We start from the raw sequence: 23,702 nt of genomic DNA, 5'->3' as shown, positions 1-23,702 counted from the left end.
GTTAGTGAGTCAATGTATCGGTACAGTCATAGGTGGTGGGCACGTCTATCTTTTTTTTTTTTTGAATAGATAAGACTCAAAAAAAATATACGCCTCTGATTAGAGTAACTAAAATGTCTCACATATTATCTCCTTTGATCAGGTATAATTGCGATGTTTCTTTTATAATTAACATTAATTTTAAAATATAAATCTGACTCGTGCATAAAGGTATGTGATGATGCATTTAATCCTGGCTGGTTTCTTCCACGTGTATCTGCTCTTCCAACTTCAGTGTTTTGCATATAACTGTAAAGCCAAGACACTGCCATTCATTCGTAAAATGAATTACATTTTAATCTTATTTAATATTTCGAAGAATTTGTGACTACTACAACTATGTGACTTCTATAACTATTCGTGTACAACTGTTTCGAAATATGTTTTTTCCGGATATTTGTCAGGTCAACTCGAGTTTTAGAAATGCAAAGGTCACTTCCTGTTTACTAACCGCGGGATGATTTGTGTGTGCTTGTTATATTATGGTGAAAGATAGCCGTGCTTTGGTAATTATAGTGATATGTATCCACACTAAGTTATGTTCACTGTAGTACCATATTCTGTCAATGAAAAATGGCCTTTCGCGTACAATATTTCGATCGTTTTCATTGACTTTCATTTTCTAAATCTGTAACGACAGTAATCAAACTGTTTGTAGACACTTCGTCCATTTGTAAACGTATACTGTACAGTACTTTTGATAACTCATAGGCACCTGGCACTCTCTAGCTGACCCTAGCTTTCTTAACAAGTATGAACATATATTATAGATGACTTTAATCTGTGTCTGGGTAGGTAGGTATACATTTGATTCCATTTGAGGCTTTCAGGAACCTTGGTACAATGATTGTATGATTCTACTTCACTCCTAAAAAAGTTGCTAAATTTCAAGTGTCGACTTAAAACCCTGAATGTATTCTAGTTACTGTAAATACTTTATTAATATTTTGAGAGAACCGGTTGAGATAAACTTTCACTTAAGAGGATACACTGTCTGGATACAAGTCTGTGAATAAAAATCATTTCAACTTGGACATCATAAAAAAGTTCTTATGTTTAGCAAATGGCTTATTGCATCTACTCAAAGATAAATATAGGATATCCTAGTAAAATGATGGCTCTGAAGTTGTTGGTTCTTCCTGGAGAATAGTAAGAAGTTTGTATGTCATTCTCATAAAAAAAACTAATTGCTTCTGATCACTGACTCCACTACTACTAGACAAACTTTCTATTTAGCTCATGCTCATTCAGTGACTGGTAACAGCAGATATAGAGAAATTACAGTGTATATTTAAGTTATAGAGTTACAGTGTATAATTAAGTGTTAAACAAACATTGCAGTGTCATGAATGTGTTTGCTGTAGAGGAACAAAGTATGCAGTGGATACATTCAATCACTGGGAAAAAAAAATAGGCACTTGTTAACAGTTATGGCAGATGTTATATTGCTGATGCAGATTCTATACTATAGGTAATGTAAAAATGCTTTTTGTGTGGTTTATTTATAGGTTTTTTTTTTCGTTTTTAGATTCTGCATGCACAGGGATCAAATGAACACCTGGAGAAAAAAGTCAGCTGAACAGAAAGAAAATGTGATTTGTGGTGATGTCTACCTTAGAAGACAGTGTAACTGCCTTAATCAAACAACTTTGTGTGTTGCATGCAAATGACCCACGGAGGGCTTTCCTTAATCAGCCTACTCATTCAAAGTCTGAGATACAGAAACGACTCAAGAGGAAAGCATATGAAACAATATTTGCCTTTCTTGTTGGACCAATAAGGTACTTGATAAAAAGACAATTAAAAACGCGTAGGAATCAAGGGAATGTACCATATAAGCCAGTGAGCACTATTTAGTATTGATATTAAGTCATATTTACATGTAACAGTGATGAACTGATTATTTTTTGGCATACATTGGGAATGATGAAGATCATCAGTCTGAAATTATTCTATGATGTCATCATTTTCTTTGATAGTACCCTTATTTGACCGCACATAAGCCCCCTCTAGCAGTTAGCTAGGTAGAAATTAACGACAAAAGCAGTAATATTGAAGAGAAAAGTCTGATGTATGAATTTTTATCAATGAAATATAACAGGTATATCCTCTATATATTCTGCTGAAATTCCAGATAGTATTGGGTGAGCACTTCATCAATGTTTTTCATGACTGCAAAGCATAAGTGAAATATATTGAAAGTATCATTCCAGGATTTGAGATCTAACTGGTGATCATCAAGGAACATATTTGCAAAGGTCAAATGTGAATATTAATGTTCTGTGCTTTGGTTATAGATGGCAGTGGCAGATTTCCTTACAGAACAACCATGTGGAGGATGAACGTGTCCATATCCTTAGCTATGCTTTTGACCTGAGATGTAAGCGACGGTACGATGATGCAAATCGACTCGAAGAATTGCTGGAAAGTTTGGTTAACATCAGTAACACTGATGTCAGTGAGGACAAAAAAGGTATTCATTTTATTCTGTGGGTTCTAGTCAAGTGTACATATTGGTAACTTTGTCATCTTCAACCAGTTACTCAAACACTTGTTTATTTCATATAGTGTCTCCATAAACGGTTTGCTAACTTATAAACAGCCTCAATTATTAATAATCAAAAGATTACAGTTGATGTCAGTATATGTGCAGGAGTGTGCAATTCTAGTAATGTGCAATGTGGAATACGTTAATATAATGTATAATACGTACAATAGTGTATGATACAAAGTTACCGTATGTATTGTTTCTGGTCCGTTCAGTCTGCACATCAGAAAATGAACCTGATATGCGATCCATCCTTAAATTCCTGGTGCTGTTGGCCGACACGGGTCCACAAGAGATCAGAGATGTCATGGGGTATGAGACACAGCATCTTCCCAAATCGGTAGACAAGGTGAGTAAGGCTTCAAAAATTAAAAAAAATCAATAGAATCTATTTTCATGGTGCGTCCATGAAAATAGATTCTATTGTTTGGAAAATTAAATATGGTCCTCCAAAAATTGATGGATGCAATGATTGTGTGATTTTCTGGGTACTCTGTACATTTTAAGGCCAAACACCAGTAACATGTTTCCTCCTTTCTAACGACAGATTACAGTTAGTACAGTATTACATATCGACAGAACCAGAAACAAAAATAAATAACATATCTATACCAAACAGAAACAGGACTACATATCCTCAACAAAAGACTCCGAAATGTCTCTTTGCTAAAGACAAGTTCATTGAAATGAAACTAGGCAACATTTACCTAGTACTGACTTCTTTTTAAAGTTATTGTAGAATAAATTATTGTTTTGCGAAAGTTTATTGGGTTCAATTTGAAATATTTAGGAGTGTTGGCATGCACAACATTGTCAGGTATCTTATTCCATACAACTTCAGTTTGTAACATGCCAAAAAGCTATTGTAAACAAATAAACATTTTATAAAAGTAAATATATTTTCAATGTGGTTTATTCAAAACAAGAATGAAAGCTTAAGTAAACCTTGGTACAGGTTATCCATACAATTTGGAGGGTGGACTAAAACACATTAAGCATTTGGCACAAAAAGTAACACAGTACTTGTGAACAGAAAAAAAGGACACATTCTGAAGTATGTATTACAGCAGTACTATCAATGTGAATATTTACAAGTCATGCCATGAATAGTTACACATGCTGAAACAAGAAATATTTTACTTGCAAAAATATCCACGTTTTACAATATTGGCTAGTAAAACTTGAAATGTACATTTTTTTTGTCCAACCTTTATCAGATCGTGGGCTATTCAAATTGCCCTTCGCCCATCCATCATCTGTTCTTAAATTCGTCTTGTTATCGCTATTTCACAGAAAATACTCAAGGGACCTTTCTCAGATACTGATTTATTATGTAGATTCCCCTTGGTCTTTGTGCATGTTTACTTTTGAAACAGATTAGACAAACAAATTGACAAACAGGTGTCCATCTTGAATTTTGACAGTTAACATTTGTTATCCCAATTCTGAGACAGTACTGTAGGGATCTTTCTAAAATTTGATCTGTTTCGTCCCCTTTGTTAGAAATCCCCTGGCCCTAATGAGAGTTCATTCCTCATCAAAAGCACTACTAACTATGTGAGAGTTACACATTCTTAGCATATTACATATTCTTGTGCAGTTCTTGTATAATAACATTTGCCAAATAACATATGACATTGCAAGGTTTAAGTTAATGTACAAGTTTCCTATTTAGGATTCCAAATGGGACTAGGTAGTAATAGTATATGTAAGGAAAATGAAGAGCAAAGTAGGTAAAAGATAATCTTTTGGAGATCTGATAAAGATTCTTTGATGGTGGGCACCAAGATCCTTCAAAGATTCCTTGTTTTCTATATTGTGTCATTATGTATTTACAAAAATAACAAAAATAGTACATGTAGAAATATGCATGTTATCTAACTTTATAACAATATAAAGTTGTGTGATTACTCCTGCCATTACTGTTAAATGACTATGTACAGGTGGAGATGGGAGTGTTACCCTCAGGACCTATGTTGTATGGAGATACCAGTGTCTACAGACCTGACCACAAGTTCTACATGCACTTCCCAAGGTATGCCATATGACTACATATGTACCTCCTTCATACCAATATTTACTGTATAGTTATGCTTGATTTTACCAGTTAATAGTAACAATTAGGTCATATTGATCATGATATGTATGTGCCTTTGACATTTTAATATTCTGAATGGATTGTAAACTGTTCTAGGGCTGTGGAGTTGCTATCTGTGGGTGCAGGATAAGTGTAGTTAAAAAATAGGTGTTGTTTGGTTTACTTGTGCCTTGATATGTACAGGTAAATATTATATATACTATATCTTTAAATTTAATATAATTATTACCTGTTTTGTATGATAAAGAGTGTGACATGTAATAGTTGACCAAAAGGCATATATGACATATCTGCATCTTTCTGTGTACAATTAATGTATACCTTGGTTAATCCATATACATTTCCTCTTACTTCATCTAGTAAATTACAGAAATAGCATAACCGATGAATTATAAGGTCCCCGTTGTTTTATTGGGGGAGGAGAGCAATATAGTGTTACACATGACACATCCAGTGTGCTGCTGCGTTGTATCCTGTCCCAACTCACTGTCATGGGTGACCACTCTAGTGACTTCATTTCTTTACAAATAATATTTACCTGTGTATTTACAAATGTCAGGTACAAGAATACCTGGATGAGAATGTTTGTGTTAAGGGTTCCAATGTTTGTGTTTAAGGGTTCCAATGTTTGTGTTTAAGGGTTCCATTGTTTGTGTTTAAGGGTTCCAATGTTAGTGTTTAATGGTTCCAATGTTAGTGTTTAAGGGTTCTAATGTTTGTGTTTAAGGGTTCCACTGTTTGTGGTTAATGTTAGTGTTTAAGGGTTCCAAGGTTTGTGTTTAAGGGTTCCAATGTTAGGGTTTAAGGGTTCCAATGTTTGTGGTTAAGGGTTCCAATGTTAGTGTTTAATGGTTCCAATGTTAGTGTTTAAGGGGTCCAATGTTTGTGTTTAAGGGTTCCAGGGTTCCAATGTTTGTGTTTAAGGGTTCTAATGTTTGTGTTTAAGGGTTCCAATGTTAGGGTTTAAGGGTTCCAATGTTTGTGGTTAATGTTAGTGTTTAAGGGTTCCAATGTGTGTGTTTAAGGGTTCCAGCGTTCCAATGTTTGTGTTTAAGGGTTCCATTGTTTGTGTTTAAGGGTTCCAATGTTAGGGTTTAAGGGTTCCAATGTTTGTGTTAAGGGTTCCAATGTTAGTGTTTAAGGGGTCCAATGTTTGTGTTTAAGGGTTCCAATGTTTGTGGTTAAGGGTTCCAATGTTAGTGTTTAAGGGTTCCAATGCCAAAGCTAATGTCACCCTTACTATTTATAGAAATTAGTCAACCAATTCAGTAACATCACTCCAGCAGCTTCATTTGCTATTAGATTTTGATCACACTTTATACAAAGGACAAATATTAGCATACTTTGAATGAGTTTGTATTTTGGAATCAAATGATAATTTCAAAGTCACCCTTATAATTTAAAGAAATTTGTCAAAAAATTATGCTGATTTTTGTGGGATAATGGGCATTCAAGACGTTTTCTAGTTTCATTACAAACTCAGTAAATGTAAAACTACTATTGTAGTATCAGGATTGTTAGATTCAATTTTGCTTCGGTATGTAAAGTTAAGTTTTTAGCAAATTGCTCAATAGTGGGATACTGCTGATAATCAGTAGACAGTCATCTCTTTTTCTAGATTTCATTTTATTTCAGATTTTCAGTGAGATATTTGTGATATGCATATAATGTCTGGATTATTTCAGTTTGCTGTTTGAAGCAGAACCACTGCAGTTTGAAGATAAAGGGCTTCAGGTAAGGATATTAGGTGTGACTTTATAAATATTCATTAGGTTAAAGGCAAATCAAATTATATGAGAAATATAAACTTGTATCAAAATCTGCAGTATTAAGCCAGAATAAATATTGTTTGTGAAGAGTGAGATGTAATTCCGTTAGCAATGTACCTCTGGTATTGACGGGTACTGGGTAGTCCACATTCTACTGGTCATTTCCTATATCACTTTATTTATTTGATGGAACTGTTTTGGGCAACTGACTAGAGCTATCCAACTAAAGGTTGAGTTGAACATGTTACGTTTTTGAAAAGTTAGAATTCTTATGATGATAAAGTTCTGACTTATTATAATAAAGTTCTGGCTTATGATGATAAAGTTCTGGCTTATGATGATAAAGTTCTGGCTTATGATGATAAAGTTCTGGCTTATGATAATAAAGTTCTGGCTTATGATGATAAAGTTCTTGCTTATGATGATAAAGTTCTTGCTTATGATGATAAAGTTCTGGCTTATTATGATAAATTCTGGCTTATGGGGATAAAGTTCTGGCTTATGATGATAAAGTTCTGACTTATCATAATAAAGTTCTGACTTATTATGATAAAGTTCTTGCTTATGATGATAAAGTTCTGACTTATTATAATAAAGTTCTGGCTTATGATGATAAAGTTCTGGCTTATGATGATAAAGTTCTGGCTTATGATGATAAAGTTCTGGCTTATGATGATAAAGTTCTTGCTTATGATGATAAAGTTCTGGCTTATTATGATAAATTCTGGCTTATGGGGATAAAGTTCTGGCTTATGATGATAAAGTTCTGACTTATCATAATAAAGTTCTGACTTATTATGATAAAGTTCTTGCTTATGATGATAAAGTTCTGGCTTATGATGATAAAGTTCTGGCTTATGATGATAAAGTTCTGGCTTATTATGATAAATTCTGGCTTATGGTGATAAAGTTCTGACTTATGATGATAAAGTTCTTGCTTATGATGATAAAGTTCTGACTTATTATGATAAAGTTCTGACTTATTATAATAAAGTTCTGGCTTATGATGATAAAGTTCTGGCTTATTATGTAAACGGTTCTGATCAGAAGTAAAATATTGCTAACTACCCATTCGTAGAATTTAATTGTGAATGAGTCCTAAGGACTGTGACTCCTTTACTCAATTGGTACTAACTGACTGCAAAACTGGAACAGTAAATTATTTCACTGATTTTGTGATAGTTGTGAATGCATCTGATATGTATTTGTATTCGATATGTATTTGTATATATGTATGGTAGTTAATGTGACTTGGTTGTTGTTGGCAGATCTTCTGTCTTTCTCCTGGGGAGAGTTTGTCTGGGCAGGGTCTCTTTAATGTCAAGGTAAGTGGAAAGCATGTTTAAACTGAAACAAGTAACTAACTTACATAACATGCTCTTTTGTGAGATATTTGTTGAATGTGAGATATATAAATGCAGTGTTAAACAGGAAAAACAAGAGAAAAAATTCAACGTAAGGCAGACATTGTGATGGATATACTGATGAAGTTTTAAAACAATGGTTAGGTGGACTCATATATGACACAAGGCAAATCGGTTTTTAAATGCCAGAGGGCAACTTTTATAAGTTACATAACTCTTCTGTTTCATGTGTAAGTGAACAGGGATGTTGATTTGAGGGGCTACCTGGGTGACAGCTATGAGAGGTAGTGTCTGTATAATGTTTGAAGAACTGATACAGTCCACATTGGTGACTATTTATCAGGGTAACCCGGGTGACAGCTATGAGAGGTAGTGTCTGTATAATGTTTGAAGAACTGATACAGTTCACATTGGTGACTATTTATCAGGGTTACCTGGGTGACAGCTATGAGAAGCAGTGTAGTGGTACACTGTTTGGCGGACTGGTACAGAGCCAGATGGTGTCGCTACAGGACAGATTACAGTTACCCGACTTGGCAGATCCAGAAGACAGTGGGTAAGGACTCAACTTTGATTTGATAAATTATTTACACAGAAAGCTAGAAAACATCAAGGTCAAAGCCAAGGCAGCATGAATCATGTAAAAAAAAAATTTAATTGAATCAAGACCAGCTTATTTTAAAAGCTTTGGTCACTATTCATGTGGAGCTAAAATTAAGATTTACCAGTAGAATCAAATGAATTCAAATTCTTTTTATATTATCAGTTATTCACAGGATAATGCTAAATATGACCAATTTCATGATAGTACAAATTGATTTGTTAGCAAAATATAAGAATATTAAGATTGAATATATCTAAAAATAACAAAGTTTCTGTCATATACTTCATAGCAAACAGGTTTAATTTTAAATTCAAGATAAAAGTTTTAGTTGAATAAGTGATATAACTTTTGGTGTATTATTTTCAGCTACATAAGATAATTGTAAGCTTCGTATCTGTTATATGTCTGAGAACCTGTACTGATGGCTTAACTTGTAGAATGTTTGATGTCCGAATACCCAAAGTTCTGTCTGGCACCAGAAGTCAGGTATTTACCTATTTCTCATTTGTACACATTGGTAACTTTATGTAGTCCACTTAATCAAATGAAAAACATTGTTTAAGAGGGAATCATGACATAAATATCAAGAAAGCATTGACTTCAGCTCTCCAGAAATCATACTGGGTCATTAAGTCTGTCCCTTTTACATGTTCCCATGTCCATGTGATGGTCTATAGCCATACTTATATCTTCAATAAGAGTCATCAGTTTGGAAATATGTATACCAAAGTTTTACTTTCTACACAAACAAGGTACGTATTAAACGTATCGCAATGTTTCAGGACCGACTGGTCCCTTTTTCAAGCTATGACTGAGTTCTTGAAACATTATGACACGTTTAATATTACATTGTTTGTGTAGAAAGTAAAACTTTGACAGGCCTAGCCATTCTGTTTTTGCTGAGTGAAAAACTATTACACTGTATTTGATTTCGACAGTGTATGTTGAAATTGAATTTTACCAGTTAATAGGTGATTTTTATGATTTGTGATGATAAAAACCATGAACAAATTTGTAAGTAGCTCATTCTATTCAGCTTGCTGTGTTTTAAGTGGATCAGGACAAAAGATTTCAAAGCATGATGGTAAGACATGCCAAACAAAATTATCACGATGAAAGGATTGAAGCGACCACCAAAAACAAACCTAGAATTACATTTTCCAGAAAATGTGGAATGCTGCTTTCTTAATTTACAAGGCAAGATAAATATAAAAAAAAACACTTTACATCATCATGGTCCAAATAAGTATCTGCAGTTTCTTATTGTAGTAATTTATATAAATGTGTATTATAACACTCATATCACCAATGCCATGGCATAAACATAGAATGAACAATTGATAAATAATCAGGCTTTGATGAATAAATATACTATTACACAATTATGACTGGGCTTGTAAAGCTGAGGTGTAATGTGTGACTTGGTAAATATTTAGTTTTTTGGTTATCAAAAATTTGAATTGCGAAGATTTTGATCCATTGGGACATTCATGCTCTTATAGATATTTTAGTAGATGATAATACATTATATAAGTTCATTAACAGAGGTAATGTTCTGCATTATTTTGTCTACAAACATTTCTAACAACGCACATCGCACATTGTGTGCTCGCTGTGGTCATTTCAGTCAACGGTAGAAGATGACAGTGCTGTCCACAGTTTGGATATGACTGGCAGTACCCAGCTACCGCAGCTGGAAGGATCCAAGTCCCTTAGCTACATCAGTGACACAGACTCTGCTGTGGGATGCTCCATTTGGGAGGAAGCACTTGAATTCACCCTTAGTAAATACTTTCAATGGGAAACACGAGGTCGGTATGTACTGTTACAAATGCATGAGATTTCTATTCAGAGCTTCTGTTTGTACTTGTCATCCATCTTGCATTAGTAGTTTTTACAAAATCTCTGGTTCAGTATTTTCCTGTAGACAGCAAAATCTGTCTTAACCAAACACTACAAGGAACAATTTGCAGTGTTCAGATGACATAGAATAGGAATCAAAATTAGTTAAAACTCTTGATTTAGACAGGTCCTGGATTATACAGGTCTTAGATATAAACCGGCTACACTTTGTTCATTGTATAGCAATAACTGAACCTAAGAGAGACATAAAACACAGATGTTTAATGAGACTACAGATACTTCATTCTGACTGGTCAATTGTTTGTAGACATTGACTCTAAAGCATTAATGAATTTGGAGTATCCTGGTAAAGAAAGAAAGTGAGTGGGTAATATTTTTCTAGGATACTGGCAGTTCTTGATTTCTGATTCATTGTCAGAATTAATATATTGCTGTTCACTGGTGTGGTGCTATAAAGGTTTGTAAGGGATCTTATATTTTACTGGATCATATTTGAATAGAACCCCTTGACAAAAGGAGGTGATGCCATTATCATTTCCTGTATGCATTACACATTCTGAAATAAAATTGAAAATATGCACAGTATGCTGTAGCACTTGTAAAAGTGATTTATATGTATGAATGGATTCAATCAGTGCCATTCTGGTGTCTCTGGTTAACCTATGAATAATTCAGGTCACATAAATGTTTAAGATTGAAGTTGTCTATACACCATTTCCTTTGTGTTTAGTGAGCCCGGAACCACACTAGACCTCCCATACCTATCTGAGTGCGGGCCCACTGGCCTAGACATGTGGAACAGCATGAAGATGAAGGAACTGTCAATCATGTGTCCATCAGTACCACTACCGACCCTACATGTAAGGAGTGAGAGGAATGTTGTCCGAGACATTATCAATGTGATGATTGGAATACCCTCTACCACCTACCAGCTTATTCCTGTAAGTCGTCACTCGTTACTGTACTGTTGTCTGTGGCATAGATTGAATGTAATTGGTCCTCTACATGAATAATATTATGTTTGTTTAGCAAATGAATTGATATTTTGAAATATATATATTGCAATTTTCTTATTTGATAATTTGACAGATTGTTTGTAATATTAATCAGGAAACTCAATCCTTTGAGATGCTGGAAGGGGTCTACATCAGTGGAATGACACCAGAGTGTCTTCGTCGAGTCTCGCATGATTTTTTGGTGTGTGGTACATACTACAACCATCTAGTGCAGTTCTCCTTGCCTCCATTCGTCGACTCGTTCTACAGCAAGGGTCTTGTGTACCAGGCTTATTGTGGGGCCATACGGAAGTACCTCCAGCATTATAGAGGTGTAATACTGTCAATACCCCAAACCATGTCGTTATTGCGTCTCAAGTTTATCTGCCAGAAAATCTTCAACCAAATAAGGTACACAGATCATTCCTGTTAAATGGGAATTAGTAATATAATTATTTGTAGGGTATTCCTGTATAAGGAGAATCACTAGTAGATTATTTATTCTTTTTCTATAAATGATATAATTCCTTGTAGAGTTTTACTGCTTATAAGAAGAATTAATGAAAGAAATCTTGGTAGAGAATATCTGGGTATTTTTTAATGATACAATTGGAACTAGGTAGATATCATTAATTTATTAACACTTTTTTTTCTTTTTTTTGGATAATTTCACAAAGTAGTTATAGTAATTTCTTTCTCCCTTATATTTATTATAAAGCATTAATAAGTGGGGGATAGATCTATGATAGATGATATACAGGTGATTGATTGTGTCTACAATAAAAATGGGCCCAAGGAACAGGAAAAATGTTGTTGGATGTAATGAGGTCACAAAAACCTTTCTAGCTCCCCCTCATATATTTATTTTGTTGAGTAAATCAAAACTAATTTAATAGATAATGTACATGCTTGACTTAAGCATATTGTTGTTTATAGATTTCTTGCAAATTTATGCAAATGTACAACTATGGAGGACCTACTAGATGAGGACAATTTCCCAACAGTGAGTAAATACATGTATTATATATTTAAAAGTATTATTAGACATTTTGCACACAAATGCTATAAAATGTTGTCAAAGATACATCATATCATATATGATCTTTATCAACACCTGTTGTAGGGTTTGAGTTTAGCTGTACCCTCTGTGTTGTAGGGTGTGAGTTTAGCTGTACCTATGTGTCGTAGGGTGTGAGTCTAGTCTACCCTCTGTGTTGTAGGGTGTGAGTTTAGCTGTACCCTCTGTGTTGTAGGCTGTGAGTCTAGCTGTACCCTCTGTGTTGTAGGGAGTGAGTTTAGCTGTACCTATGTGTTGTAGGGCGTGAGTTTAGCTGTACCTATGTGTTGTAGGGAGTGAGTTTAGCTGTACCTATGTGTTGTAGGGAGTGAGTTTAGCTGTACCTATGTGTTGTAGGGTGTGAGGTTAGCTGTACCTATGTGTTGTAGGGTGTGAGTCTAGCTGTACCCTCTGTGCTGTAGGGTGTGAGTTTAGCTGTACCCTCTGTGTGTTGGGTGTGAGTCTAGCTGTACCCTCTGTGTGGTAGGGTGTGAGTGTAGCTGTACCCTCTGTGTGGTAGGGTGTGGGTGTAGCTGTACCCTCTGTGTTGTAGGGTGTGAGTTTAGCTGTACCTATGTGTTGTAGGGTGTGAGTCTGCTGAGCTACCTGTATCGAGAGTGTCTGGAATGTTCCAGTACTGATCACTACCCAATGATGATGTCCATCCTGCAGTCATCATCTGGACCCTACACCCTGTAAGTCATCCACTCAGTGACACATTATATTGGGCTCACCATATACTGTTTATACATTTATTTTTGTGAGTTATTTATTCTTGCACTCAATCAAAGAACGGTGAAATCAAGCATCTCAAACGTGTATTTGAGATGTAATCAGATATGTGTTACAGATTTTAATGAAGCAAACAAACATTCTGTCATTCACATTTAAGGTCAAAGATGTAAATTTACTATCAAAAAACTGAAAATTATATATATACATAGTGAAGATGTAAGACATTAAATTTAGAATTGAATGCTTGACGATACAGTTCTATGCAATGACTTAAGTTATTCTTTTCGGTGAATAGGTTTGTACAGGACTGGGTGTTTCACGGAATTTGTCAGGACATCTATGGAGAGTTCATGATAGAAATCCATGCAGACTACCTACAATTCAGAGGTTTGTATACCTAGCTTGCCTTCAATGCAGAGACAAATTTTTCATGCCTGCATCATTTTGGGGAGAGGGGACACGTAGTGTTGCCCATGTCTGTTGTTCTAGCTATTTCATTCCTGAAAGAATTTTGATCAATGATTTGGAGAGGTTGGTTTTGTCATTCTTATATAATTTATATATTTGCAGACAAGAACTACTGGGCGAATGGTTACAAGATGATGACCAAAAAAGAGTCCGATAGTGTACCACTGTTCCTCGCAGACCTCGCCTCAGATATATTCATCTGTGGCAAGTCCATCAATCTCCTCAAGGCGTGTTGTTCCCAGGTAGGCTTCACACAACATCATCCGGGCTTGATTTTGCTTTTGTTTTCATCTAACTTATGCAGAGCTTCAAGAAGAACTGCAACAATATATCTTATGTAGGTCACTGTGATCTATATTCTATGCTTCGCTGATCTTGGTTACACTTTGTATTTTGCTCCATTTCCGTCTAAGTGGGATTGAGGGCATATATATGTAGATACAGGAAAATAACTGGTTTGTTCATTTATGACTACAGTTTAAAACTCTGCATGTAAGCATGCTCATTCGTATGTACAAATATTTTAATCATTAACTTTACATTTTTCAGAATTTTCTGTGTAACATAGCTGACATTGACATACCCAGGATATCGGTCACATTCTCGGAGGAGGAACTTGGTAATCTAGATGGCCAGTGTCAGTTTTATGTCAACAAAATGAAGCAAATAGCACGGCAGTTGACCATCTCAAGGTACCGACTTTTAAATCATACATAGGTGTATTGTAAGCAGAGTATTTTGCCCAACACTCTGTAACATGACATGGAAATTGATGTTATTATTGACTTTATCCTCTAAATAAAATTACTTTAGCAGTAATCATATTTTGGTTTTGGTGCCAAATCAAATATGCTAAATTATGATAACCACATAATGTAAAATCATGTCATTCTCAGCATTAAAAGTAATTGCATTTTATATTCTAGACTTTAATGTAAAAGAAAAAAGGACTTGTTTTTCAGTGTTTACTAACATTAACTTGATCGGTTTCAGAAAACAGAAGGAAGAGATGGAAGAGGCTGCAAAGAAAGATATGTTACTTAAGGCAAAAGAAGTGGCCACGCAGGAGATACAGAAACTACAGAGTGAGTAATAGACATTAGCTTTATCTACATCCCATAAAATGCAAATAAAAATTGGAATCTGAAAAAACTAAAATATCAAAATACTGGTTTAATGTAGCAAATGAACTTCAGCAATGTTTAGCAAGTTATTGAGTAAAAAAAATGTGATCTATCTTATAGTTCTTGTGAACTACATAATGCATTTTTCTCAAATTTTATTTTTCTCTCTGTTTTGAAATGATAACAAAACTGTAATATCATTTTTATCATCTGATGCATCATATGATAAGCCTAATGTTGTATTTGTGTAAATAAAAGTGTGATATCATCACTGAACTGTATTTAGATTTAACCCGTATATGTCATTATTTAGAAATGAGAGAAACTACAATGACAATTTCTTATCATTGATTATGTTTACAGTATTAAATTTGTTAATCATTATCTTTATAGGTAGAATACAGGAGAACCGAAGAGTCCAGGACTCAAAGAAAAGGAAACAGTTCCAGTTCCTTAAGGATCAGATGGAAGCAGACTTACAGGTAGATCAATATTTTTTTTGATAAAGCACCGAAATACCCTATTGTATTAGTTATAATGTAAATCATACAATCTCATTCTCTAAATACTGAACATGTTATGTTGTTACATTGATTTGTTAGACTGCTGTTTTATGTGGCCAAAACTGTTAAAAGAAAAAGAATGGTATATTTAACATGAAACAGTCACTGTGTATTTACATTCATGTTTCTGACTGTATCAGAATTACTTTGAATATTATTTAAACATAGTGATTATTTGGGAATAGAATCAGCTCTACTTTATGTATACTAACTTTATTCAAAAGCATGGAACAACAAAATGAGTTGTTAATTAAAAAAAGTGCCCTTCAAATGTCATGTTACATAACTAGGGTAGTCACAATACGCCTGGAGTGTATGATAGTATATTGCATTACAGTTGGACTTTATCGCGATATGTGTTCAAATACATTGTCATGGGAAAAAGCTACTCAAAAAGAAACTGTTTCAAGACTGAATCATATATGTATAAGATGGATCACACAGGTTTTCGTAAAATCAACCATCACAAAATTTCAAAAGATTCACACCACAGTAATGGCCTGTTTATATCTGTTAGAATGTGTAGTGATTTGTACAGCTCAAACACCTAGCAGGAACATACAAATAAGCAACCTTTCATTTCTTGTGATACAATATGATATACCTGTGTAATTTTGATATACCAATGGATTGTTACAGCCCCAAACAGTGTCTACCTCTGCTGGATTTGTTCTGGCATTTGTATGTACTTCTTGTGTAATTTCAGAGAAGAGCAAATGTGAAAGAGCAAGTAAAGGAAGAGGACAAGATGATGATAGCTAGGGTGATGAAGGAGGAGGATACCATGACAGCTCATGAGCTAGAGCTGGAAAGGAAAGCCAGGTAGCTCACCACTAATTAACCAGTTTTAATTACAGGGAAATCAAATCGGTTTTTTGTGACAAAGAAAATATTATAATCATTTAAAGCTTTAAACTTTTTAAATTTCTTTTTGAGATGCATAAAATTTACTCTAATCTGAACAGCTTTTCCAGGGAAAAACTATGTGAAATACGAATACAATATTAATGGTAGTGTTGTTTTGTTGACAGGGAAGAGTTAATAGAATACTACAGCAAGCTGAGTGAGGAGGCAACCCTGAGAGAACAGCGGGCATTGTGGCATGTCAAACGAGCCCAGTTAGACCAGAGCAGACGTGACTTTCTACAGCGGGATAGTGTACACTGGCAGGCAGAACTTGAGAAGGCTGCTATTGTTACGGTATCTATGGAATTTGATGCCATTTAGGCTCTTTTGTCACCAATTTGAATTAACATGAACACAAAAAATTGTTGATTTTCAGGAGTGGATGTACAAATCTAAATCTATAATCATGGTTTCTGATGAGCAGTCAGACCCTGCTATAGAGGATTTATTACAGTTGAAGAAATTGCAGTTCTCATTTATTTTAAAGTTATATATTGGTTTCAAAGTGGCATAGAGGAGTGACTTTGAATTATGAGATGTTTTGAGTAACAAGGCTTTAATGAAAACAGTAACAACATCAGAAGATGAAATGTAAGGTTGTAAGAACTCAGATAATAAAGAGATTCAGTACACATGTACTTTCATGATAAAAACATTTACTGAACAGTTGCTAGGCTAAACTCATGGATTACTTTGCTGTTTTCATTTAGGAATCCATTACTGCACAGAAGCCAGAAGATGTGAGTAAATTATTTCCCATATGTTATGGGTACTTAATCTTAACCTTGGCATGATTGTGTAGTAATAGAACCAATTGTGGAACATTCTGATACCTCTGATAATGGAAATGGTATCAAAGGTTTTATGACTGACTAAAACTATTCTATTTGTGATAGTTGTCATTATAGATGTGGTTTTTATTTGTGATAGTCGTCGTGATAGATTTGGTTTCTATTCGTGATAATCGTCATGATAGATTTGGTTTTTATTTGTGATAGTCGTCATGATAGATTTGGTTTCTATTCGTGATAGTCGTCATGACAGATTTGGTTTCTATTCGTGATTGTCGTCATGATAGATTTGGATTTTATTTGTGATAGACGTCATGATAAATTTGGTTTTTATTTGTGATAGACGTCATGATAAATTTGGTTTTTATTTGTGATAGGCGTCGTGATAGATTTGGTTTCTATTCGTGATAGTCGTCATGATAGATTTGGTTTTTATTTGTGATAGCCCTCATTAATTATAGATCTTTTGTTTACCCTATCATAGCTTTTACTGAGGTTTTTATTTTTGTTAAATATTGTTTTTTTTATTACATGACATTGTACTTGTATTCTACATTTCCTGTTTAAGCTCAACTGGTGTGAAGGGCCAAGTGTGACTTGGTGTCTGTTATGGATCAGTCGTCAGACAAATCCTCCTTTAAAATCCTACTAGCTTGTCTTTATGCTGCTATATTTTGTACCATAAAGTTGTAAAGAGCTTTTAACATATGTTTTTCATTGAATTGTAACTTTGAATAATATTTATGATTTAAATATCTTCAACTTGACACCAACAGATAAGTACAGACACAGCCCTTCTTCCAACCTTGGCAGTGGGAGAAGGGAGAGGCGGACCCACTGTTGTGAGTGATGAAGGCGACGCCGATCTCCCTGGATGGGCACAGCGAGGACTAACAAGTACTAGTACCCTAACTGTTGACTCCAGTATGCCTGCCTGGGCTCAACAAGAGTTACCAGCGTAAGTATGTCTTGTTACTATGTTCCCTGAAACAAAGGTAAAAGGGATATGCTGAAATCGGGTGTCCAACCATCCATAGACACAAGTTTGTTAGTGAATAAGGTAGTTGTTTACGGTGTCTTTTTATTTTTTTGGGACATTTTTTTGCAGATATGCTCTTCTTCATAAAAAATGGTAGATAACTTTAATTTGCTTTACATTACAAAAGATTTTTAGAAGTTATGCCTCTTTTCTTTGGGCTTTTGATTTATATTTCATGTTGGCATGCATATATTTTAATGAAACTGTAATCTTTATCAGTTTGCACAATAGTTGTTAACTGTTATGTATTTTTCCTATCAACACCTTTTGGTAGAGTTATGCCCTATATGAACTATTGGATTGATACCAAGGCTGTTTCTCTCCTTCTTTGTGACAACTGTTATCAATCACTTGTTAATAACATGTTGTCTTGTACTGCTTGAAGTTTATTTGATGTAGCAGAAGATTTTCTTCAACACCAGATTTAATGGTTTCTAACACTCCTACCTTTGAACAGGTCAGACACAGAAGGAAGAGATTTAACCCCAGGGAAGACCAAGTCCCCTCGCCGCTCCCTCCCTTCTCCTCCATCCCGCCCAGCAGGGCGACCTTCCACACCCACACTGAAAAGACCTCCAACTCCGACCTTAAAAACTGGCAAACGCTTGAGTGATACATTTTACGCAACAGCTCAAACTGAAGAATGTGCTCTTAAATCAAGTATTCATGTTTTCCCAGAAAAACATGCTACCACAGAAACGGACCCAGATGACGTACACAAATCACAAATTAAGCAGGTGCAAAATATCAGTGTTAACATGGAGAGTGAAGAACAACAGGAGTGCTTACACATAAGAATGGCGGACGGAATGCATGCCACCAAAGAGACAGAGTCACATGAGGAAGTGGTGCCCCACAGAAAACCTAACATGGAAATGAATATCAACAAACAATCAACAGAGGAGAGGCAGCTTCCTCGCATGAAGAAAAATGCAGAAATGCATGGTACAAAACAGACAGAATCAACTGAGTGGCTCATAAAAAAACCTAGCACTTTTGGTCAGGTGTCAAAAATGTCTGCTTTGGGGGACGAATTTGTGATCCAGGCTCCAAGACTGAAAAAGTTTGAACATTTTCATTCTTCTATGGAATCCAAATTCAGCAAAGACTTCGGAATTAAACCCCGAATCAGAATGAGTAAGACCATGTCCTCAACCACCGAGTCTAAATATGTAGAGGACAGTAGGCCCAGAATCAAGATGGGTAAAATGTCTGCCTCAATGGAGAGCGAAAGGATTGATCATGATGAAAACAGACTTGAGAAATTTAAATCTTTGAATGTGCATGGTCATTCATCAGACTCAACTGTTCAGAAGCTGTTGTATGGTGACAGAAAAGCCATGCAGGAGGTCAAGGAGCAAGGTAAATATAGAGAACTTTAAAAAAATATCAGGCTGTTTGGCATTTGCAGGGAATGTCGGACATATCAAAATAGGGGCTTGGTCAGATCCAGTATCATCTTTCTAACCCATCAATGAACTTATTTATGAAATGCGTTTATTGATGAGGAATGTTGAATCTTCATTTTTGAATGAGTCTTCTTTATAGAAAATCTGTAAGGACAATTTAAACATTTTCAAAAATATGTCATGGTGATATGTTTGTTTTATAAAGACATTTACGAATATAATGAGGTACATTCTCCCCTAAATGATGTACATTCTCCCCTAAATGATGTACTTGTCATAAAAATTATTTTTATTTAGTGAGGTATGGGAGAAATCAGATATCATATCCAACTTGTATTAATGGATGACTATTTTATTCTTAATTTATTACTTTATAATCTACTCATTGAAAATTTGAGAATAAACTCATTCATTGTGATGATGCAAGTGGATAGCACTGAATAAAATGAATAAAAAAATCAGATTTCATTTATTCTTCTCTAGAAGTATAGGTAGGATCAACTGTTTTCCAAAGTGATTTTTATACAAAATATAAATTTTGTAATTTTTTTCCAGAACTTGGTGACATCAGAGAACCCCCTGTTTGGGCTGACTCACCCGCCACACAAATGTTCACATACGAGGACAACTTTGAACACTTAAGTAAGTCTACAAGCTACCCGTTGACTTAATTAACATTTCCTTACATCAAATACCAAGGAATTCATTTTTGAAAAGCATTTGTCATATAGCCAGCAGTAAACCATGTTATAATGAACACATATGTAACTACACTGCAGTTAGTATGAGCTTCAAACTTAAATACTTGGACCAGTAAATCAATGCCCGACCAGCTGGTAGCAAAGTCATAAATACAATTTTTCAAAATATTTCATTATCCTGAGACAATCATTTTGAATTGCACTACATCTAAAATTAAGTTACAAAGAACTATGTATGGTTTGGGCGTGTTTTGGCCCCCAAATGCATCAAAATTCAAAACCTTTAAATGAACTTTGAAATGACTGCTTCTTTAATTTTGAATACTTCCCAAATGCTATTATGAAAATATTTATTTATATTTCTTAAATATTGTTGCCATGGTAACAAGCAAATTTGAAAAATTTGAATATGAGTGAATATTGTGATATTTTGCATAGTTTTTCTCCTAGAAACTATAGATTGTATGCTTGAACAAACATAATATTAAAGGATAATGTGTAGGCAGCTGTAATACATCTTTAGGAGAAATATAAAGTTTGTTCAAGAGTGCGCTCTATGGTAGCTAAGAGAAAAACTAGGTGAAAACCTGTCAAAATCGACTGAATAATCAAATTTCAATAATTTATGCAAATATGACCTGGTTATATTACCATGGCAGCCAAAATTGAAAACACAAATAAATGTTTACATAATAGTACTGTGGAAGTATTCAAAATTAAACAAACCGTCGTTTAAAAGTTCTATTGCAGATATTTAATTTTGATTGATTTGGGGGCCAAAAAAGGCACAAACCAGACATAGTCCTTTAATGGCCTAAAGCTAATTAGACTTTCAACAAATGGGCCAAGATAGTATTCTACTCAACTGACATTACATATATTTAAATGATATTAATAAGAACTAGATTTTGTACCATGGGATTCCTTATAAGTGTGTTTTTCCGAATTTTGAATCTATGTTTAAAATTAACATAAATTCTTATTTTAGAATTTTGTCAAACAACAAACAAGTACATGTATCTGTTGATTAATTTACAGCTAATACACCTGTGGTCGATCTTCTCTCATCAAAGGAATTGTCTGCATATGGCAGGTTTGGTGACTACGGTATCAGCCAGAGTGCTGACGTGGATATGTACCGCTACATGCCTCTTCCTCAGCTGCTGGAGCGATCCGTCACTGCACCTCTGTTAGCTCAGTAAGTTGGTCATTCTTCATGGCCCAACAATGTGACAAAGTCATACAGGGCTAAGTCATAGATGTTATGTAGATGACAGATGAATGTCTGAATGTTAAGAGATATGTTTCAACAGTAGGTGACAGGTGTATGTCTAGAATGGCTGAAGGCATTTTGACTGAATTTGGTATGTTTTATGAACGAAGAGTGGACCAATAGAGAAAAAAGCTGCAAATCCTTAAAAGACTACTCCTGAGGTTCAGGTCTTTGTGTTGTTCAATGTTGTATAAATGTTTCAATAAGAAATCTAAGATGGTCACCATGGTTTCATATGTTCAGAAATTTTAAAAACAATATTGAAAAATGAAAACAGGTTATTTGATGAAATAACACAATAGTCATATTGTATCAAAGGGTCTTACATTTAATTAATTGTAATATTAATTGCATGATAATTGTAACAGCATACAGGTGTTACCGTTTTCTGTGTGTCCCTATCTGACAGCTTTACTTGTTCTGTGTAGGATCTCGCTGGTAAATGATAATGTGATCAACTACTTCACTGTGGATATGGAGATAAAGAACCACTTCAAGGCTCTCCGACGCTATCTGTTTATGGGAGATGGAGACTTTGCACAAATCCTTAGTGACATTCTTCTTGAAAAGGTATGGCCTATTGCTACATTTCACTAAATTGAATAGAGGTGTTGTATATATAACCCATGACTACCATTGATTAATAGGTTGCTTTCGTGTATCAAGGTTGAAATGGTTCAGGTTGGGCAGAAATATTTTGCGATAAACGAACGTATAGGCAGCGCTATAAATAACAATATATCAAGACTTGGTATGTCATTCTTTCATGTATTCAATAGATATTATAACATTTCCTATATCCTTCAAAAATACATGTGAATTGACCTTGCTTTATGTTGTCATTGACTTGTAGCTTGCCAATAGTCCAAAGGCACAAGAGATGTTGAACCCCGTATTTTTGAACAGTGCTCTCAACAAGGCCCTGAAGTCGTCCATGCATGCTGATGATCCATTTGCAGACAACCTCAGTTTTGCCTTACGATACGTCCCTAAAGTCCTGATGCAGAATGGTATGTTAACATTGGTCAGCAAGTTTTCCTTTTGATTTAGTAATATGTCTATGCAAATTTTAGTTTCAATTCCAATCATCCCTAGATTAAATAATGCTATTAAATATATTTGAAGTAATATATCATATTTTGAAGATTGATGAAGATTTGTGATATATTTTACTTTTTTTTCATTTCAGCCTATGACACTTTAGACTGTTTAGAGCTACGATACAAGGTTTGTTTTGGTAGATCACCAAAGATTTCTCGTTAATGAATTTATATGGTATATGTTAATAATAAGATCTTGAACTGTGTTACAGTCACTATTATAAATGTCCTTGTATCAACACACATATTGCCACATATTGCCAGTATTTGTAATGGTGTAGGAGGTCTACTCACATGTGTTGGTTGTGGCAGTATTTGTAGTGGTGTAGGAGGTCTACTCACATGTGTTGGTTGTAGCAATGTACCAAGTATAGTTTATCATGCAGGAAGCATACTTGATCACTTTTTGCTTTCATGCTTACAGTTGATTATAATGTGTTATGTGTTATTTACAATCAGGTGACCTGGCCACTGAACATTGTAATAACCGACTCCTTGATCAGCAAGTACAGCAAGGTCTTCTCCTTCATGCTTCAGCTGAAACGCACAGTGTGGGTCCTAAAGGACGTCTGGTACAGACTCAAACGTGATGGTCAGGATATTTCTTGTTTATGCTTGATGATTGAATTACATATTTCCAAAGACATAATATTTCATAAACATGTATGTAGTTACATTGAGAATTTATGTTAAACTTTAAACAAATCAGGGTTATACCTCGCAGGGAAAGGGTCTACACTTGTTAATAAGCAGTATATTTTGTTCAAATATTTCAGTTCTTCCCACAAGTGAGATCAGGTATTGGGTATTTAGTCCAACTTGTATTGTCTAATATAATGCATTTTTATTGTAGCTATGGTTCACAAGGCGGGAGGCTCCTCACACTTTCGTCAGCTACAGCTCCATAGGTAGGCATGCTTCCATTTTAAATGTCTGATCAATTTAACAACGCATGGGCCGCATTCGTTTATTGCAATCCAAATGGTTGAACCGGTAGGACGAAGAGGCCTTTGTTTTTAGCTCACCTGGCACGAAGTGCCAAGTGAGCTTTTGCCGTGGCGCGGCGTCCGTCGTCCGTCCGTCCGTCTGTCCGTCGTCCGTCCGTCGTCCGGCGTCAATATTTTACTTTAAACGACTTCTTCTTAATAACCGAAAGGCCTAGGGTGTCAATATTTGGCCAGAAGCAAACTTGGATGAAGGGCTACAAAGTTTGTTCAAATAAATGACCTTCACCTATTTTCAAGGTCACAGGGGTC

The 23,702-nt window shown here is 34.9% G+C and overlaps 1 protein-coding gene across 3 annotated transcripts in view; it reads left to right on the top strand.

The window, feature by feature from the left end:
- Positions 1 to 474: 474 nt before the first annotated feature.
- LOC110448898 (gamma-tubulin complex component 6-like) overlaps positions 475 to 23,702 on the top strand; it is a 26,812-nt gene continuing 3,584 nt past the window's right edge. For 2 of the 3 annotated variants that reach the window (XR_002462789.1, XM_021495387.1), the window contains exons 1-31: positions 475 to 545; positions 1,568 to 1,820; positions 2,337 to 2,512; positions 2,803 to 2,936; positions 4,531 to 4,622; positions 6,371 to 6,419; positions 7,723 to 7,779; positions 8,247 to 8,374; positions 8,860 to 8,908; positions 10,050 to 10,237; positions 11,016 to 11,226; positions 11,396 to 11,691; positions 12,217 to 12,283; positions 12,923 to 13,032; positions 13,368 to 13,459; positions 13,643 to 13,782; positions 14,090 to 14,232; positions 14,534 to 14,625; positions 15,058 to 15,146; positions 15,934 to 16,049; positions 16,259 to 16,427; positions 16,844 to 16,873; positions 17,701 to 17,882; positions 18,421 to 19,325; positions 19,928 to 20,014; positions 21,112 to 21,271; positions 21,775 to 21,916; positions 22,200 to 22,356; positions 22,536 to 22,573; positions 22,906 to 23,038; positions 23,300 to 23,354. Coding sequence is in view for 2 of the 3 variants with exons in the window: in XM_021495387.1 (XP_021351062.1) it covers positions 1,645 to 1,820; positions 2,337 to 2,512; positions 2,803 to 2,936; positions 4,531 to 4,622; positions 6,371 to 6,419; positions 7,723 to 7,779; positions 8,247 to 8,374; positions 8,860 to 8,908; positions 10,050 to 10,237; positions 11,016 to 11,226; positions 11,396 to 11,691; positions 12,217 to 12,283; positions 12,923 to 13,032; positions 13,368 to 13,459; positions 13,643 to 13,782; positions 14,090 to 14,232; positions 14,534 to 14,625; positions 15,058 to 15,146; positions 15,934 to 16,049; positions 16,259 to 16,427; positions 16,844 to 16,873; positions 17,701 to 17,882; positions 18,421 to 19,325; positions 19,928 to 20,014; positions 21,112 to 21,271; positions 21,775 to 21,916; positions 22,200 to 22,356; positions 22,536 to 22,573; positions 22,906 to 23,038; positions 23,300 to 23,354 (4,463 nt within the window). In the remaining variant the exon portion in view is untranslated. Of the gene's footprint in view, positions 546 to 1,567; positions 1,821 to 2,336; positions 2,513 to 2,800; positions 2,937 to 4,530; positions 4,623 to 6,370; positions 6,420 to 7,722; positions 7,780 to 8,246; positions 8,375 to 8,859; positions 8,909 to 10,049; positions 10,238 to 11,015; positions 11,227 to 11,395; positions 11,692 to 12,216; positions 12,284 to 12,922; positions 13,033 to 13,367; positions 13,460 to 13,642; positions 13,783 to 14,089; positions 14,233 to 14,533; positions 14,626 to 15,057; positions 15,147 to 15,933; positions 16,050 to 16,258; positions 16,428 to 16,843; positions 16,874 to 17,700; positions 17,883 to 18,420; positions 19,326 to 19,927; positions 20,015 to 21,111; positions 21,272 to 21,774; positions 21,917 to 22,199; positions 22,357 to 22,535; positions 22,574 to 22,905; positions 23,039 to 23,299; positions 23,355 to 23,702 lie in introns of those variants that run through there. The other variant, XM_021495389.1, reaches the window with a different exon arrangement.

The sequence above is a fragment of the Mizuhopecten yessoensis genome, unplaced genomic scaffold (genome assembly GCF_002113885.1).
Source record: "Mizuhopecten yessoensis strain PY_sf001 unplaced genomic scaffold, ASM211388v2 scaffold4373_2, whole genome shotgun sequence".
Taxonomy (NCBI): domain Eukaryota; kingdom Metazoa; phylum Mollusca; class Bivalvia; order Pectinida; family Pectinidae; genus Mizuhopecten; species Mizuhopecten yessoensis.
The sequence above is the reverse complement of the archived record's forward strand: the minus strand, read 5'-3'. Positions and strand labels throughout refer to the sequence as shown.